The following is a 17,578-nucleotide window of genomic DNA, read 5'->3' on the forward strand; positions in this document are numbered from 1 at the left end:
TGGCTATGAGGAGGGAGGTGAGGAGAAGGGCAGGATTATGGTGGAAGATCAGGGGTCTGTGGGCCTGAGTCCAGATGGCAGGCAGCTGGGCCGAGGCACACACCAATGACTACTTCCTCTTCTTTCTGGTGATTCCAAGGGTGAGGAGGCAGGGAAGGAACTTGCAACAGATGGAAGGGAGACCAGAAGGAATTTGGAATGGACCCAAGGGGTCCAGCTCTTAGAAAATAAGGGGGAAATATTTTCTGCTTGGAGAGAACATTATTTACAAGAACAGAGCAGGAACAGGGTCTTGCCTGGGTAGACTGGTGGGCTCTGGCTTATGTTTCTTGGCTGTGACAGCTCATACCAATCTGTGTTTCTAAGACAACCGGGGAACCAAATAAGAACAACAACATTAATGGTGATAAGAGGTGGCTGTTGCAGGCTGAGCCAACCCAGACAAGTTGAGCTCAAAGATCAGAAGTTTTGAGGCCAATTCTAAATTTAGAGTCCAATTTTTGAGGAAGCCAAAATGAGCTCTCCTCATATGAAGTGTGTCAGAAGAACAGAAGATACAATTCCCAAAGAGCAACTAGAAGAGGAGGCTAGGGCCCTCCTTTCAGCTAGAGATGCTAATAATGAGATCAAATAACTTCTTCTTCTCTTTTAAAAAAATTCGTGGTGTCTTTTCAAACTAAAAACTTTGAAAGAACTGAATATCACATCTCCTCTTCTCTCTTCCCTGCTGCCTTTAAAATGTGTTCTTATTTAGAAAGATCTTCAAAGCAACTCAGGGTGGATGTGGAAGGTGCAAATTTTAAGCCCCCAGTTTCCCCTCCACACCCAGACTCAATCTAACCCTGCATGGACCAGGCCTCACTCCCTTGTAAGTGGGCAGTTCAGAGCAGGAATCCTGCAGGTTATCTACCAGAGCAGACACTTCCTGTTAGCTCAAGCCAACTAATCTCCTCCTTGGCCAACTGGTGGGATTGGCACCAACACTATGCTGATGCCAATGTGCCCCAGAGATTAGCCACTTTTGTCCCCAAGTTTTATGGTACTCTACTATGAACGCTCTCATTGTGCTTGAATGGACTGGGGCTCAAAGACTCTATTCCAATGTGGGCGCCACCCTCCACTTATTCTTTTTACCCGTTGAGCTCTTACCATCTGGCTTTGCCATTTGCTCTAAGAGGTCTTGGAGGATAAACCTCTCAGAGTAACAATTTCCTCATCTATAAAATACCATGTGTGGGCTGGGTGCAGTGGCTCATGCCTGTAATCCCAGCACTTTAGGAGGCCAAGGCAGGTGGATCACAAGGTCAGGAGATGGAGACCATCCTGGCTAACATGGTGAAACCCCATCTCTGCTAAAAATACAAAAAAAAAAATTAGCCAGGCGTGATGGCAGGTGCCTGTAGTCCCAGCTACTCAGGAGGCTGAGGCAGGAGAATGCCGTGAACCCAGGAGGCAGAGCTTGCAGTGAGTAGAGATCGTGCCACTGCACTCCAGCCTGGCGACAGAGTGAGACTCTGTCTCAAAACAAACAAACAAAAACAAACCATGTGTGTCAAATTCACCCATGTGATGTTTCCCACATTTATATCCCGCCCCTATTTCCACAAATGCTATCTAGGTCAGGTCTTCATTGCTCCTATGGGGGTGTCCTCATTTATTGGGTTGCCTCCATTGATCCAGAATACACAGTGCTGCACTAATCTTTCTAAAGCATGATTTTGATCAAGGCACTCTCCTGCTCAAAGCCTTTCCATAGCTCCCCATTGCCCGCAGAACCAATTCCAAATCACTTAGCCTGGTTTCAAAGTCATCCACCATCAGGCCTCAACCTATCTCTTTTGTTCATTCTTGTCCACCTACTTCTTCCAGCTATTACATTAACTGTAGCCTAAAGCTGCTTTCTTACATATTTTAAGTTCGGCATAAAGGTTTCTCCATACATAGTGAATTGTAACCTAACTGGATGTGTATATAGTCTGTAACCTACTCTTCTACCAATCACAGAATTCCAGCCAATCACAGGTGGCTAACTGTTCAAGCCATATTTAAAGAAGGCAGATACTCAGCTGTAACCAACCCTTCTGTTTCTATACCTCACTTTCATTTTCTGTTTGTCACTTCCCTTTTTCTGTCCATAAATGTTATCTGACCATATGGCAGTCTCAGCAGTTGCTCTGAACCCATCTTGTTCAGGGGACTGACCAATTCTCAAACGTTTTTTCTTCAGTTAAACTCTGTTAAATTTCATTTGTCTGAAGTTTTTCTTTTCACACAGCAAACTGAAAAATCACACTCCAGGTTTTCATGTCAATGGGCCCCCCCCGTTCACATGCATCCTTTAATCTGAAATGTCCTTCTCCACATTTCTGCACATCTGACTTTTATCCTACTGACCCCTATAGCCTAATTATTAGCTGTATTATCTTGAGCAAATTATTTAAACTCCATGTCTGCAAAGACCATTGCCAAAGATGGCCTCAGCAATCATTTCCATCTTGTGTGCCCTTTGCAAGGTGAGTTTACCACTTCTCCATGTCAGTTTCCTTTCCATTTGAATCTTTGCTGGCCCTGTGACATTCATGGGCCATCAAATGTGGTGGACGTGATGCTATGTCATTTGCAGCTTCTGTTTTTGCAGCTTCAGGGAAGCTGGCCACCATATACAGGAGTTCTGGCTATCCTGCTAGAGAGAGGGATCAGAGAAAGGACAACTGACGTGCCCCAGCTGACAGCTAACCCTATGGTCCGAGTCAACTGAGTAAGACCATCTTGATCCCCAATCAGGGCTAATACTGCAGTGTAGAGATGAGCTGTTTCCATTAAGCCCTGCCTGAGTTTCTGAACCCCCAAATTGCAAACAAATAAAATTGCTGTTTTAAGCTGCTCAGTTTTGGGATAGATTGTTATGTGGCAATAGATAATTGAAACGGACTCCTTGCCTGCCAAATGAGGATAATAATGGTCTCCAGCTTCACAGAAGGACTGGGAGGATTAAGTGAGTCAATCTATGAAAAACTCTTAGAATCGTGTCTGCACGTGGCAAGATCGCAATAAACACTAACTCCTCACGACCTCCAATCAACTTGTTTCATTTTTTTCTTGTTTCTTGTTCATCCCTGAATCCCTCTCACAGCAGTGCCTGGCATATAATAGGTACTCAGCAAACACAATTGGATATCAAACATCCTCTTCCTTAAGCCTTCTCTGATGACATTCCATCAGCTTGCCACCAACCCTGCCTCTCCTGATTCCCACTGCACCTTATCAACTCTTCCCACAATGTAGGTTACATTCAGCCTGGAGCCCTGGCTGGTATGTCTTCTTGGCAGATGGTGAGCTTCTTGAAGACAATGACATTATTCGTAATACATAAGCAATAATGAATGAATGAATGAATTAACTAAAAATGGGAACAAGGCCAGGCGCAGTGGTTCACACCTGTAATCCCAGCACTTTGGGAGGCCGAGGTGAGCAGATCACGAGATAAAGAGATCGAGACCATCCTGACCAACATGGTGAAACCCCGTCTCTACTAAAAATACAAAAATTAGCTGGGTGTTGTGATGCGCATCTGTAGTCCCAGCTGCTTGGGAGGCTGAGGCAGGAAAATCGCTTGAACCCAGGGGGCGGAGGTTGCAGTGAGCCAAGATCATGCCACTGCACTCCAGCCTGGAGACTGAACAAGACTCTGTCTCAAAAAAAAAAAAAAAAGGAACAATGTCACCTCCCATATCAGTATAACCAGGTTGTCTGTTTGTTAATTGAGACGGAGTCTGGCTGTGTTGCCCAGGTGATCTTGGCTCACTGCGACCCCTGCCTCTTGGGTTCAAGCGATTCTCTTGCCTCAGTCTCCCGAGTAGCTGGGACTACAGGTGGGCGCCATCATGCCCAGCTAATTTTTGTATTTTTAGTAGAGACGGGGTTTCACCATGTTGACCAGGCTGACTTCAGGTGATCCGCCCGCCTTGGCCTCCCAAAGTGCTGGGATTACAGGTGTGTGCCAGTGCACCCGACCCCAGGTTTGTAATTCAAAAGAGGTGATGAATGACTCAGGCGCTCCGACATGCCTTCCAGAGCATATCTAATATTGTAGATCGTGGCTTCTGTGTGTTCCTGGTCCCATCTGTGTGACCTTTATACTTTAAAGCAGGAGAGAATCCAAACAGGACTCCTGCAGGAAGTCTCCCTATTTCCTGCTCTAAGAACTGGTTGACCTTGAACTCTGGAAGTACAGGGTGTCACAACCTAGGAAGGAACTAATGACTCCCAAGTCTGTTCCCATGGCGGACAGATGTCTGAAGTTCCTCCAGTGGATGAAAAACAGCTCATTCCTAAGCCATGATTTCTTCAGCGATCATTCTATTATCTCTAAGACTTGTGAAGTAGAAAGAGAGAGTAGAATTTGAAAGAATGTTGGATTCCAACTGGTTCAAAGAGCTTTAGTGTTAGACATAAACAACTTTACCAGTTTTAAAAACCAAAGATGAGTAAAATCAAATCAGGTGGTAGAGCTTGCTGGGTAGAGGTGTAACACACAACTTAAATCTAGGGCTCCTGGTCTATGTGGCACTTTTTTTGAATGATGGGGTCACTGACACAGCAATGATAGACAAGGCAGAGTGGTTGTTATGTAATCTGAGGAGAGTAGAGGAGGCACCCCCAAAACTGGAAATGATATGACATTTTCCTTGGTGAGTGAGAATCTTTTAACCCCAGGAGGGTTTAAAATTAAGTATAGAAAGTTGAAGGGAATCATGATATTAATGTTTTCATGTAAAAGAATCTATGCAGATTTATGTATACATAATGTTTAATAGAATTTAGCCTATTTGCAAAAATCTCAAAATTCCAGTTGAAAATTAATAAGTATTTAATGGATTCAGACTTATGACTTTAAACTGAAAACTTCCTAAGCGTATATATAGTATTGGAACATTTAAGAGAACCCTAAGGTTGCCATTTGTAAGTTTAATTTATCGCATGAATAATCTAAATTTAAATACTTGAAAAGGTTTTGTTTATTAAGTCAGGCCATTAAAGTACATAAAGGGAAATGGAACATAATAAGTGTCTCAATGCAATTTTAAATCTTTAAAAGGAATCTAACCTTATAATTGGAACCACACATCCAAAATCCTTTTGAAATTGATAGGTAAAATATGTTGGACATCAACAGAATAAGATTAGAAAGCTGAAACTTGAAGAAGAGCTATGATTTTGAATTGTAATTTCAATAAATTAAATATTAATTTTAAAAGTCAGCTAAACTTCTGAATCATCTATGAAACGAGATTTATGGTAATAATTGCCGCGTAAGATCGCTGAGAAGATTAAAGGAGACATTAGTTTAAAAGGGTCTGGCACTGCGCCTGTCACATGGTAAGCATGATATATGATGGCATTTATTAATATTATTAAGTCTTCCTTAAAGGAGAGCTTAAAGCCAGGCATGGGGATGTACATCTGTACTCCCAGTTACTAGGGAGCCTGAGACAGGAGGATCGTTTGAGCCCAGGAGTTCGAGTCCAGGCTGAGCAACATAGTGAGACTCTGTCTCAATTTAAATCAATCAATCAATCAATCAGTCAATAATAAGTAAATAAAAGAGAGTATAAAGATGTTTAGAAATGAAAGGGAATATGGGATAAGATATGACCCAAAACACAGATAATCCTGGTGGCAGGGGTGAGATATCCAACACACACCTTTGCCCCTCAGCCCCTCACTGGCTAACAAGGCTTGCCTTATCTTGTCTGGGTCTCCCCAAGATGTGTTCAGCTTCTCCGGCAGGGGTGGTGTGTGCAATTCATTACCACTGCATCACCCAGTGGCCCTTTGCTAAGATCCATGGAAGGCATTTTTCCTACGTCACTCATTCTTTCACTCCATCCATCCTACAAACAATTGATGTTTGTACCAAGCACCATTCTAGGCAATGGGGATAGTGCAGCCAGCAGCATAGAAAAACAACAACAATGACAACAACAAGACAACCCTGCCCTCATGTAGCTTACACTCTTTTTTTTTTTCTTTTTTTTTTTGAGGCAGAGTCTCACTCTGTCGCCCAGGCTGAAATGTAGTGTCCCGATCTCAGTTCACTGCAAGCTCCACCTCCCGGGTTCACTCCATTCTCCTGCCTCAGCCTCCTGAGTAGCTGGGACTACAGGCGCCTGCCACCACGCCCGGCTAAGTTTGTGTATTTTTAGTAGAGACGAGGTTTCACCCTGTGAACCAGGATGGTCTCGATCTCCTGACCTTGTGATCCACCCGCCTCGGCCTCCCAAAGTGCTGGGATTACAGGCATAAGCCACCTCGCCCAGCCATGGAGCTTACATTTTAATAGTGGAGACAGACATTAAACAAAATCAGCGAGTGAATTATGCAGTATGTTAGAAGAGGATATGTTGATAGAGAAAATGCACAAGGCAAAAAGATGGGTGTGGTGGGGTAAGGATTGGAATTTTAGAAAGGGTAGCCACTCCACTGAGAAGGTGACATCTCAGCCATTTGAGCCAAGACTTTAAGGAGGTGAGAGAGCATTCTGTGCATAGGGAACAGAAAGTGCAAGGACTGTGAGCTGGGAGTGTTCCTGACACATCGGAGGAATGTGGAGGAGGCCTGTGAGGTTGGAGAGAACAAGCGCGAGGGTAGGAGATGCGATCAGAGAAGCGATCGTGGAAGGTCTTGTGGCTTTTGTAAGGACTTTGGCTCTTACTCTGAATGAAGTGGGAAGCCATTAGGGCCCTTTTGGGACAACTGGGGAAATTCCAACAGGAACTATATGTTAAATATTATTTAATCAGTATTAAAGTTTGTGGATGTGGTAATTCTCAATAAGTTGAAATAATTTTCCTGGGTGTTGGTATGAATTGACAGTTTGTGTCTTTCCACCCCCGAAATTCATGTGTTGAAAGCCTAACCTCCAATGTGATGGTATTTGGAGTTGGGCCCCTTGAGAGGTAATTAGGGTTAGATCAGGTCATGATGGTGGGGCCCCCAGGACAGGATTAGTGCCTTTATAAAAAGATGAAGAGACATTAGATCTTCGTCTCTCCAAGCATACTACAAGATTACAGCCACCTACAAGCCAGAAAGAGACCTCAGAATTAAACCCACTTTACCAGCACCTTAATTTTGGACATCCCAGTCTCCCAGCTGACTATGACAGGTGTCACTGTTAGAAGAAACATGCTGAAGTACTTAGAGGTGAAGGGTCATGATATCTAGAACTTATTTTCAAGTGATTGGGAAAAAAAGGAAAAAAATCTAACCATTTGTCATTGTTACCCATTACTGAGTGTTATAGATGAGATTGTGTGCTCCCCAAAATTTATATGTTGAAGCCCTAACTTCGTGTGACTGTATTTGGAGACAGAATCTTTAAGGAGGTTGGAGTTAACTGAGGTCATAAGGATGGGGCCCTAATCAGGTGACTGGTGCCCTTATAAGAAGAGGGAGAGATACCAGGTATGTGTGCAGAGAAAGGGTCATGTGAGGATACAGTGAGAAGGCAGCCATCTGCAAGCCAAGGGGACAGGCTTCAGGAGAAACTAGACCTACCAACACCTTGATCCTGGACTTCCAGCCTCCAAAACTGTCAGAAAATAAGTTTCTGGTGTTAAAGTCACCCAGTCTGTGTGCTATTTTGTAATGACAGCCCTAGAAGGCTAATCTGTGGAATAACAATTACCTCAAATGTAGGGGCTTAAAGATTATTATCTCACATGATTTCTTTTCCTTTTTTTTTTTTTTTTTTTTTTTTTAGGTGGAGTCTTGCTCTGTTGCCTAGGCTGGAGTGCAGTGGCATGGTCTTGGCTCACTGCAACCTCTGCCTCCCAGGTTCAAGCAATTCTCCAGCTTCAGCCTCCCGAGTAGCTGGGATTACAGGCATGCACCACCACACCTGCCTAATTTTTGTATTTTTAGTAGAGATGGGTTTTTACCATGTTGGCCAGGCTGGTCTTGAACTCCTGACCTCAGGTGATCCACCCCGCCTAGGCTTCCCAAAGTGCTGGGATTATAAGCGTGAGCCACTGCGCCCGGCCAATCCCCAGATTTCTGAGGGCCGGAAATCTGGGAGACTCTCAGCTGCGTGGTTCTGGCTCCAGGTCCATCATAAAGTGCAGTCAGGATGTTTTCCCCAGGGCCTCCATCAGATGGCTTATCTGAGGTAGAAGATTGCATTTCCAAGATCCACTCATGACCGGGCGCGGTGGCTCACCCCTGTAATCCCAGCACTTTGGGAGGCCGAGGTGGGCGGATCACCTGAGGACAGGGGTTCAAGACCAGCCTGGCCCGCATGGTGAAACCCCATCTCTACTAAAAATACAAAATATTAGCCAGGCGTGGTGGCGGGCACCTGTAGTCCCAGCTACTGGGGAGGCTGAGGCAGGAGAATGGCATGAACCTGGGAGGCAGAGCTTGCAGTGAGCTGAGATCTTGCCACTGTACTCCAGCCTGGGTGACAGAGCGAGATTCCATCTCAAAAAAAAAAAAAAAAAATCCACTCACATGGCTGTTGGCGAGAGGTCTCAGTTCTTCACCATGTGGTCTTCCCCATAGGACTGCTTGAGTGTTGAGCACCCTTACATCAGGGCATGGTAGTTGGCTTTCCTCAGATTGAATGAACCCAGAAAGAGAGCAAGGAGGAAGCCACAAGGCCTTTTACGACCTAGTCTTGGAAGTTGCACACCTTCACTTCTGACATGTTCTAATATTATCAGTGAATCACTAAGTCCAGCCCACACTCAGGAGGAGAGGAATTAAGCTGCGTCTCTTGAAGAGCAAAGAAACTCTTGGTACATACTATACAATATTTGTTATTGTAATTATTATTATTATCAATATATTTAACTCCACAGATACCTCCAGGAGGACCTTCCTCTAACCCACCCTCAACCTTCTGTCTGTGATTAGGGGCCTGAGCAAAGCCTGAGAAGGGACATGCAGGACAAATTTGTGGGGAAAGAGAGAAGACTGAGCAAAAACTTGGCATGAGAACAGCCTTTAACCTGTCCCTTCATCACATTTGCTGCCTCAGGAAGGAAGAGGCCACGAAGAGCTTCTGGTTTCTTCTACAGCCTGCAGATTCTCGAATTCCCTCCCCAAGGATGGCGTGGGCGGCGTGGTTGGGGAGCATCCCCTGTCTTCAGCAGCCCCACTCTGGAGCCTCCACACCACGCTGTAGGCTCTGTGGACATTCAGTGAGTATGTGATGAAGATGACCATGAGACTCTCAGAGACTGGCTGATTCTTCCCGTCCCGTCTGTGTCTTCACATTTGGTGCTTGTTGATTAGTTAAGGATCAAGGATCCCAATTTCTTTTTTTTTTTTGGAGACAGAGTCTCTCTCTGTCACCCAGGCTAGAGTGCAGCGGCATGATCTCGGCTCACCGTAACCTCCGTCTCCCAGGTTCCAGTGATCCTCCTACCTCAGCCTCCATAATAGGTGAGATTACAGGCGTGAGTCACCACACCTGGCTAATGTTTGTGTTTTTAATAGAGGTGAGGTTTCACCATGTTGGCCAGGCTGGTCTTGAACTCCTGATCTCAGGTGATCCACCTGCCTTGGCCTCCCAAGGTGCTGGGATTACAGGTGTGAGCCACTGCGTCCGGCCAAGGATAACAATTTTGATAAGAGACTGGTATCATGAGTTCAACAAACCAGCAGGCTTCTGGTGAGCAAAGTGAGCTAGAATGATGGCTTGTGGTTTCATTCAATCAGTAGAATCACAGTAACAAAAATACTTAATACATCTCCTATTCTGGGTTCTGTTCTAAATGATAGACACACATATTAATTGAGTTAGTCCTCAAAGCAACCCTATGAACTACGAATCTGTCCATTTTACAGATGAGGAAATAGAGGCACAGAGAGATTAAGAAACTTGCCCAAGGTCAGAGTTCAGAGTTTGATTCCAAGAGTATGTGTTTAAAACTGCTATGCTAGATTGTCTCTTAAAAATTGCACAATTCATCCTTAACATTTGAAGATATCTAAATACGAGCAGGAGGTGGTACTTAAATAATATAAATAATTGAGAATAAGATTCAGGGACTAGAAAGTTCAGGTAACATAGAATGCTAAGCAGGAAGGAACTTGAGAAATATCGGGGTCATAACTTTTCAAACTGGATTCTGAAGAGTCCCAGGATTCTTGTGGTATCTCTGGATCTGCTTGTCCAGGAGCGAAAGAAATCTTTGGACTCCACCACCCCAATTCAACCACAGCACCCACCAGGATCTGCTTCACAGGGATTTCCTGTGCACAAGTCCAAGTTTGCCTGGACCACAGCCTCAGATTGTCAGGGAAGTTTGCAAATGGCTTTGAAGTGGCTGAAAACATTACTGGGTTTCCTTTAGGTGATGTCTCTAGAAAACCTTTCGGGGGTCATTTGATTCTATAGGGATTTGTGCCTTTCTTTTTGTTTTTCTTTTTACCATTTTGCAACTCTGAACTCTGTCGAGACAAAAGTTAACTCATGTAGCAAGTGATTTCTGCTCTGTAGAAGACATCATTTTTGTTATCTATTAGCGAATTAGTTTCTGCATTCCTGATTGTGTATATGTGTCTCTGTTCAGTGGATTCTTCTTTGAACACAGTTTTATGTCATACTGGTTATCTCAACTAATGAGTTAGATAAAATCTTTTTTTTTTTCTTTTCTTTTTTTTTCTTTTGAGACAGAGTTTTTCTTTGTCATCCAGGCTAGAGTACAGTGGCGTGATCTCGGCTCATTGTAACCTCTGTCTCCTAGGTTCAAGCGATTCTCCTGCCTCAGCCTCCCCAGTAGCCAGGATTACAGGCGTGCGTCACTATGCTGGCTAATTTTTTACATATTTTTAGTAGAGATGGAGTTTCAACACATTGACCAGCCTAGTCTCGAATTCCTGACTTCAGGTGATTGGCCCGCCTCGGCCTCCCAAAGTGTTGGGATTACAGGCATAAGCCACGACGCCCAGCGAGTTAGATAAAATCTTTGTGACATCTCCATTTATGTTTATATTTATATGGCAGTCATAATTTTACTTTAAGAAACTTACCCTTTAACAAGATGGTCTTCCTGCATTCATTCTGGCCTCCTCCTATTCTTGCCCCCTATCCAGTCCATTCTCCACGAAGGAGCTAGAGCCATCTTTTCCAAGAGCGAACCTGATCATACTCCTCCCCGGCTTAAAACTGATATGCCGTAGAGCCTGCTGACAGCAGTGCAGACCTGGCTTCTGCTAGGACAACTGGACGCCATCATCCTGAATCGGGCACCTCACCTGACATCAAACAGCTCGGACAGGGCCCAAGGCAGGTGTCCATAACACGCTGATTGATCAGCCCAGATTTTACCAGCAGCACTCACTTGCCTTTCTAATTTGGGACAGAGAAAGTGTGTGAGTTTGATTTTATCTTTTTTTTTTTTCCTCCAGATTTAAAGATCTGTTCCCTTTCCTCTCCCCCAAACCTCATTCCCCAGATCCTAGATTCTGTGCCAAATTGGGTTTCCAAGCCTAGCAGTATAAAACAAAAAACAAACAAACAAACTCCTACCCAGAGCCCAATCTTTGGTCTCTTATTCTTTCTTTCTTTCTTTTTTTCCTTTAGTAAAAGCTCAGTGCTGCCAGGAGCAGTGGCTTCTGCCTATAATCCCAGCATTTTGGGAGGCTGAGGTGGGTCTTGGTGCTAGGTGGAATTGCTTGAGGCCAGGAGTTCAAGACCACCCTGGTCAACATGGTGAATCTCTGTCTATACTTAAAAAACACAAAAAATTAGCTGGGTGTGGTGCGTGTGCCTGTAATCTCAGCTAGTAAGAAGGCTGAGGTGGGAGGATCACCTGAGCTCAGGAATTTGAGGCTGCACTGAGCTGTGATCGCACCACTGCACTCCAGGCTGGGTGACAAGAGTGAGACCTTGTCAAAAAAAAAAACAAAACAAAACAAAAAAACAAAACCCTCAGTGCTCTCCAGTCCCCTTAGAATAAAAGCCAAAATCCTGGAAAAGGCCTCCCTGAAAGGTCTCACATGATCTAGCCCCTGCCTGCTTCTGTTCTCACCCTCACCCTCTCCATTCCAGCTACCTCAACCTTTGGCCCACCCTTTCCAGAGCCAGTCTCTTCCCATGCTGTGTTAGGACACTGTGACACCCTCTCTTTCTCCTCCTTCTTGCCATTGTCTGGTGGAAACAAAACAAAACAAAAATAACGTGTATTCATTCTTCAAGTTTCTTACTAAACCTCACCTTGCCACCTCAAAAAGACCTGGTTGGTTCCCCACCTCCTTCCCTCATAGGATCCCCTAGCACCGGAACTTCTCAACAGCCAGTGCAGTGATGATTATTTAATGATTTAGCTATTTATATCTGTGGGTGGAATGTCTCCCTTTCCCAAGAGGCCAAAAGCTCCAAGAGGCAGGACCCAGATCAGTTGTTTACTACTTTGTCCCCTCCGCTTTGCTTGATGCCTGCATATAGGAGGCACTCGACAGAACCATTATTTGTTGATTTCCAGAGGGTTCTGAGGTCCAATGTGAGGGTGGAGGACAGGGACCTGAGGTAGGAGGGGAGATGGTGCATGTGGGGGCTCTGAGGCAAACTGTCACTTCATACAGTGCATTATGGGGTGGGCTGAGACGGCTGCCTGGTCTCTAATGCATGGTCAAGGCTCCTCTCCCCTTGAAGACTGGCAGACATAGTTGGGGATTGCATTCATCAATCATTTATTTATTTATTTAATTTGTTTTGAGACAGAGTCTCGCTCTGTTGCCCAGGCTGGAGTGCAGTGGCATGATCTCAGTTCACTGCACCCTTTGCCTCCTGGGTTCAAGCGATTATCCTGCCTCAGCCTCCGGAGTAGCTGGGATTATAGGCGTGCACCACCACATCTGGCTAATTTTTGTATTTTCAGTAGAGACGGGGTTTCACAATGTTGGCCAGGCTGGTCTCGAACTCCTGATCTCAGATGATCTGCCTGCCTTGGCCTCCCAAAGTGCTGAGATTACAGGTGTGAGCCACCACACCTGGCCCATGTATTTATTTTTGAGACAGGGTCTCTGTCACCCACACTGGAGTGCAGTGGTGGGATCACAGCTCATACAACCTCAACTTCTCATGTTCAAGGGATCTTCCTGCCTCAGCCTCCCGAGCAGCTGGGACTATAGGCACATACCACCATACCTGCTATTTTTTAAATTTTTTGTAGAAATGGGACCTCTCTCTGTTATCCAGGCTGATCTCAATCTCTTGGGCTCAAGAGATTCTCCTGCCTCAGCCTCCCAAAATGCCAGGATTATAGACGTGAGCCATGGTGCCTGGCCGTATTTATCAATCTTCAACTGTCCTCAATCATTGCTTCAAATCCTGATTTTGCTTCTATTTCTTGCCAGGCTGATCTTCTTTGTTGTTGTTGTTGTTGTTGTTGCACAGGCTGAAGTGCAGTGGTGCAATCTCGGCTTACTGTAACCTCCACCTCTCAGGTTCATGCCATTCTCCTGCCTCAGCCTCCCGAGTAGCTGGCACTACAGGTGCCCGCCACCACACCCGGCTAATTTTTTTTTTTTTTTTTGTATTTTTAGTAGAGACGGGGTTTCACTGTGTTAGCCAGGATGGTCTCAATCTCCTGACCTCATGATCCACCCACCTCGGCCTCCCAAAGTGCTGGGATTACATTCATGAACTACTGCACCTCGCCGCCAGGCTAATCTTCCTTTGTACTACTTTGTTATTAATCCCTGAAATAGAAATGCTCCTGAAGTATCTCAAAATCCAAATAGTCTGGCAGTTCCTCAAAAGGTTAAGCATAGAATTACCATAGGACCAATCGATTCCACTCCTAGGTGTTTACACAAGAGAAATAAAAGCATGTGTTCACACAAATACTTGTTTAAGAAGTTTCATAGCAGCCTTATTCACCAAAGGCAGAAAGCAGAAACTACACAAATGTCCATCCACTGATTATTGGATCAATGAAATATACTACCATATATCCATACAATGGAATAGTATTCAGCCCTAAAAAGAAGTGATGTACTGATACATGTTATATATATCATGCATGAACCTCAAAAACATTATGCTAAGTGAAAACATGCTAAGCCAAACATAAAAGATCATAGATTGTATGACTCCATTCAGGCGAAATATCTAGAACAGGCAAATCAATAGAAATAGAAGGTAGATGAATGGGGCTGGGGGGTTGGGAGGAAATGAGATGAACTATTGGGTCTACTAATGGACCTTTTTGGGGGGTGATGAAAATGTTCTAAAAATGTGTTGAGAATTGAACAACTCTGTAAATATGCTAAAAATCATGGATTGTACACTTTAAATGAATGAATTATACAATACGTAAATTATATATTATCATATAATTATTAAATAATATATTATTATTAAATATTAATTATGTCAATTATTATGTTTTTGTTTTTTGAGACGAAGTCTCTCTCTGTCACCCAGGCTGGAGTGCAGTGGCGCGGTCTTGGCTCACTGCAAGCTCCGCCCCCCGGGTTCACACCATTCTCCTGCCTCAGCCTCCTAAGTAGCTGGGACTACAGGCGCCCGCTACTGGGCCCGGCTGATTTTTTGTATTTTTTGTAGAGGCGGGGTTTCACCGTGGTCTTGATCTCCTGACCTCATGATCTGCCTGCCTTGGCCTCCCAAAGTGCTGAGATTACAGGCGTGAGCCACTGCACCCGGCCTATTATTGTTTTTTTGAGACAGAGGCTCGCTGTGTTGCCCAGGCTGGAGTGCAGTGGCATGATCTCGGCTCACTGCAACCTCCACCTCCCAGGTTCAAGCGATTCTCCTGCCTTAGCCTCCCAAGCAGCTGGGGCTACAGGCACTTGCCACTATACCTGGCTAATTTTTTGTATTTTTAGTAGAGATGGGGTTTCACTGTGTTAGCCAGGATGGTCTCAATCTCCTGACTGTGATCTGATCACCTCGGCTCCCCAAAGCGCTGGGATTACAGGCATGAGCCACCGTGCCCGGCCTGTTAATTATTTTAAAAAGCAGTAATTCCTAACCTTGTTGAGTTAAGATTTCTGGGCGAATTAGCTGAAAGCTGTAGAGTTTCTCTTGCCCTACCTCCATCCTCACCCACCTCAGGCATGAAAAATCCACATATACTTGTATATAAAAGTTTCATAAAAAATTAGGTGATTCCCAGTCTGAAGCCTGTTTATTGACTCCCTAGAGATCTATAATCCCAGTGGAAACCTGTCTTGATAAAACTATCACTAGTAAATGTTAGCGCAGGTGCACATCTGAAAGATTTTTTTTTTTTTTGAGACAGGGTCTTGCTCTGTTACCTAGGCTGGAGTGCAGTGGTGCGATCACGGCTCACTGCAACCTAAACCTCCCAGGATCAAGTGATCCTTTTGAGTAGATGGGACTACAGGCAAGAGCCACTGTGCCCTGCTAATTTTTAGTTAGTTTTTGTAAAGACAAGGTCTCACTATGTTGCCCAGATTAGTCTTGAACTCCTGGGTTCAAGCCATCCACCCACCTTGGCCTCTAGAACTGCTGGGATTACAGGCGTGAGTCACCATGCCCAGCCTAATTTTTTTTTTCCATCCTTGTCATAGTCCCTCTTTGCCCCCTCCCCCTCTTCCTTCACAAGCTGTTTTGACACCCTTTTCTCCATCAGTGTGGTAGGAAGCGTTTTAAGACAGTTCCCATGACCTTTGCCCTCTGGTGTTGGGGCAAAAGGAGGAGATTATCTGGGTGAGTCTAATTTAATCGCAGGAGCCCTCTAAAAGCAGATAATTTCTCTAGCTGGTATTGGAGGAGAGTCAGATTCAAAGCCTGACAGGGACTCCACATGCTGTTGCTGGCTTTGAAGATGGAAGAGGCCGTGCAATGAGGAATGCCATTGGGCTCTAAGAGCAGAGGGGCCCCTGGCTGACAGCCAGCAAGGAAATGACGGCCTTAGCCCTACAGCTTCAGGAATTGGTTTATGTCAGCAACCTGAAGGAGCTTGGAAGTGGATTCCTCCCCTGAGCCTCCAGGGAAAGGCCCAGCCAGCGCACAGCGTGCTTGCAGCCTCGTGACACCCTGAGCAGGAGCCAGGGCAGCCCATGCGGACTCTGAGCTGCTACCATGAGATAACACGTGAGTGTTGGTTTAGGACCCCAAGTTTGCAGTAATTTGTTATGCAGACTAGAAAACTAACACGATCAGCCTCGCATCGCTGTGCAGCTGGCTGTCTTTCTGTTGGATGTTTCTAGAGCCACCTCTTTTCCTCATAAGATTCCTAAAATGGTTATTTGTGCCCCCTCTACCCCCTGAGGGTGACGTCATACTCCAGTTGCCTCTCAGCCTGGCTCCTATCATTCCGCACTCCATAGTCTACAATGGGAGCTTCTTCCTGGTGTTTCAAAGGTGAAAGTTAAGGGGAACCTCCGGCCTTTGCAGGTGAGGAAGCTACACTGGGCTGGTGTCACAGTTCTCAGCAGCTTTGATCTCCCAAGAGAAGAAGATTGGCCTGAGACAGGGGTCTCGTGGGACTCCACTTGGCCTCAGCACCCTGCTATGCACATGGAAGGCTTCCAGTAAACATTGCTGGGACTGAAAGTCCAGGAACAGAGAAGCTCACTCAGATGCCCAAGTGATCAACCCTAAGATGGCTTGAAAGGAGAAGCAGAAGGTTCTAGAGCCCTTCCAGCTGGCAGAAAGCCTTGTCCGTAATATGTGGGACCCTGGCCTGGAAGCTGGGAAAAGGGCTTTGGGGGTAAAACCATATGAGGAAGGGGGCTGATCCCAAGGGCTAACAGCTGATCTCACAGAAGCAGAGGCTCTTCAGCTACTCCAGGGAGACCGAGATCACCTGGAAGGGTGCTCAAAGCTTGGTTCTAATGGAAGGGTGCTCAAAGCTTGGTTCTAATCCCATCTTCAGCAGCAGTTTGGAGGTTGTGTGTATGGCAAGGCATTGGAACAGACATGCAGCTGTCTGCCTACCTGCCCGCTTGCAGGCTCAGCTCTCAGTCCCCCAAGCTCCTCCAATCCCCGCTTCTGTCCTTCCCCTACTCCCACCCATCAGGAAGGGCTCACGGGTTGGGAGGGGAACCGAGTGCTCCACACTGAGAGTGAGTTCCTGAAGGGCTTCCTTCCTCTTTCCTCCCTTTATCCATAAAACACCCAGAGCCCTACTTCCTGCCGTTGCTGATGAGAACCATTCATTTCTGGAACAAATCAGTTATTTCTGCTCTCGTGAGTTAGTGTCTTTTCTTGCTGGGAAAAGCTCCAGGCAGGCCCTTAACTTCGTCTTCTTGTTCTTGGAGGGTGATCTCATGCATCTGAGAGTCAGAATCCCTCTTGGCCGGGTCGTCTTGGCTTCTTTATGTGGCTGCAGGGCCCCGGGTAGCCATGCTGAAGGCCTCAGAAGGCGCTGGGGCGGGGTAGGGAAGGAGCGAGGGCCTGTCTGTGACTGCCCTTACCCTCCCGATGGGAAGACCCCATCACTCCGGTGCCTGGGAATCCCTGCGCCTTTTGGATTTGTTCTCCCTGTTTCTGTGGGCTTGAGTAGGTTTGCGGATTTGTGGCTTCTCTTGTACGCAAGAAATCTGCCTAGACCCACAGAATTTCTTCTGCCCC

The 17,578-nt window shown here is 45.6% G+C and overlaps 1 protein-coding gene across 1 annotated transcript in view; it reads right to left on the minus strand.

The window, feature by feature from the left end:
* Positions 1–17,578, minus strand: part of LOC113222267 (dynein heavy chain 9, axonemal-like) — a 136,432-nt gene that overhangs the window by 43,481 nt on the left and 75,373 nt on the right. Inside the window, exon 10 of the mRNA XM_031934295.1 lies at positions 16,267–16,352. Within this exon, the coding sequence (XP_031790155.1) occupies positions 16,267–16,352 (86 nt within the window). The remainder of the gene's footprint in view (positions 1–16,266; positions 16,353–17,578) is intronic.

This window comes from Piliocolobus tephrosceles, chromosome 16 (assembly GCF_002776525.5).
Source record: "Piliocolobus tephrosceles isolate RC106 chromosome 16, ASM277652v3, whole genome shotgun sequence".
Classification (NCBI taxonomy): domain Eukaryota; kingdom Metazoa; phylum Chordata; class Mammalia; order Primates; family Cercopithecidae; genus Piliocolobus; species Piliocolobus tephrosceles.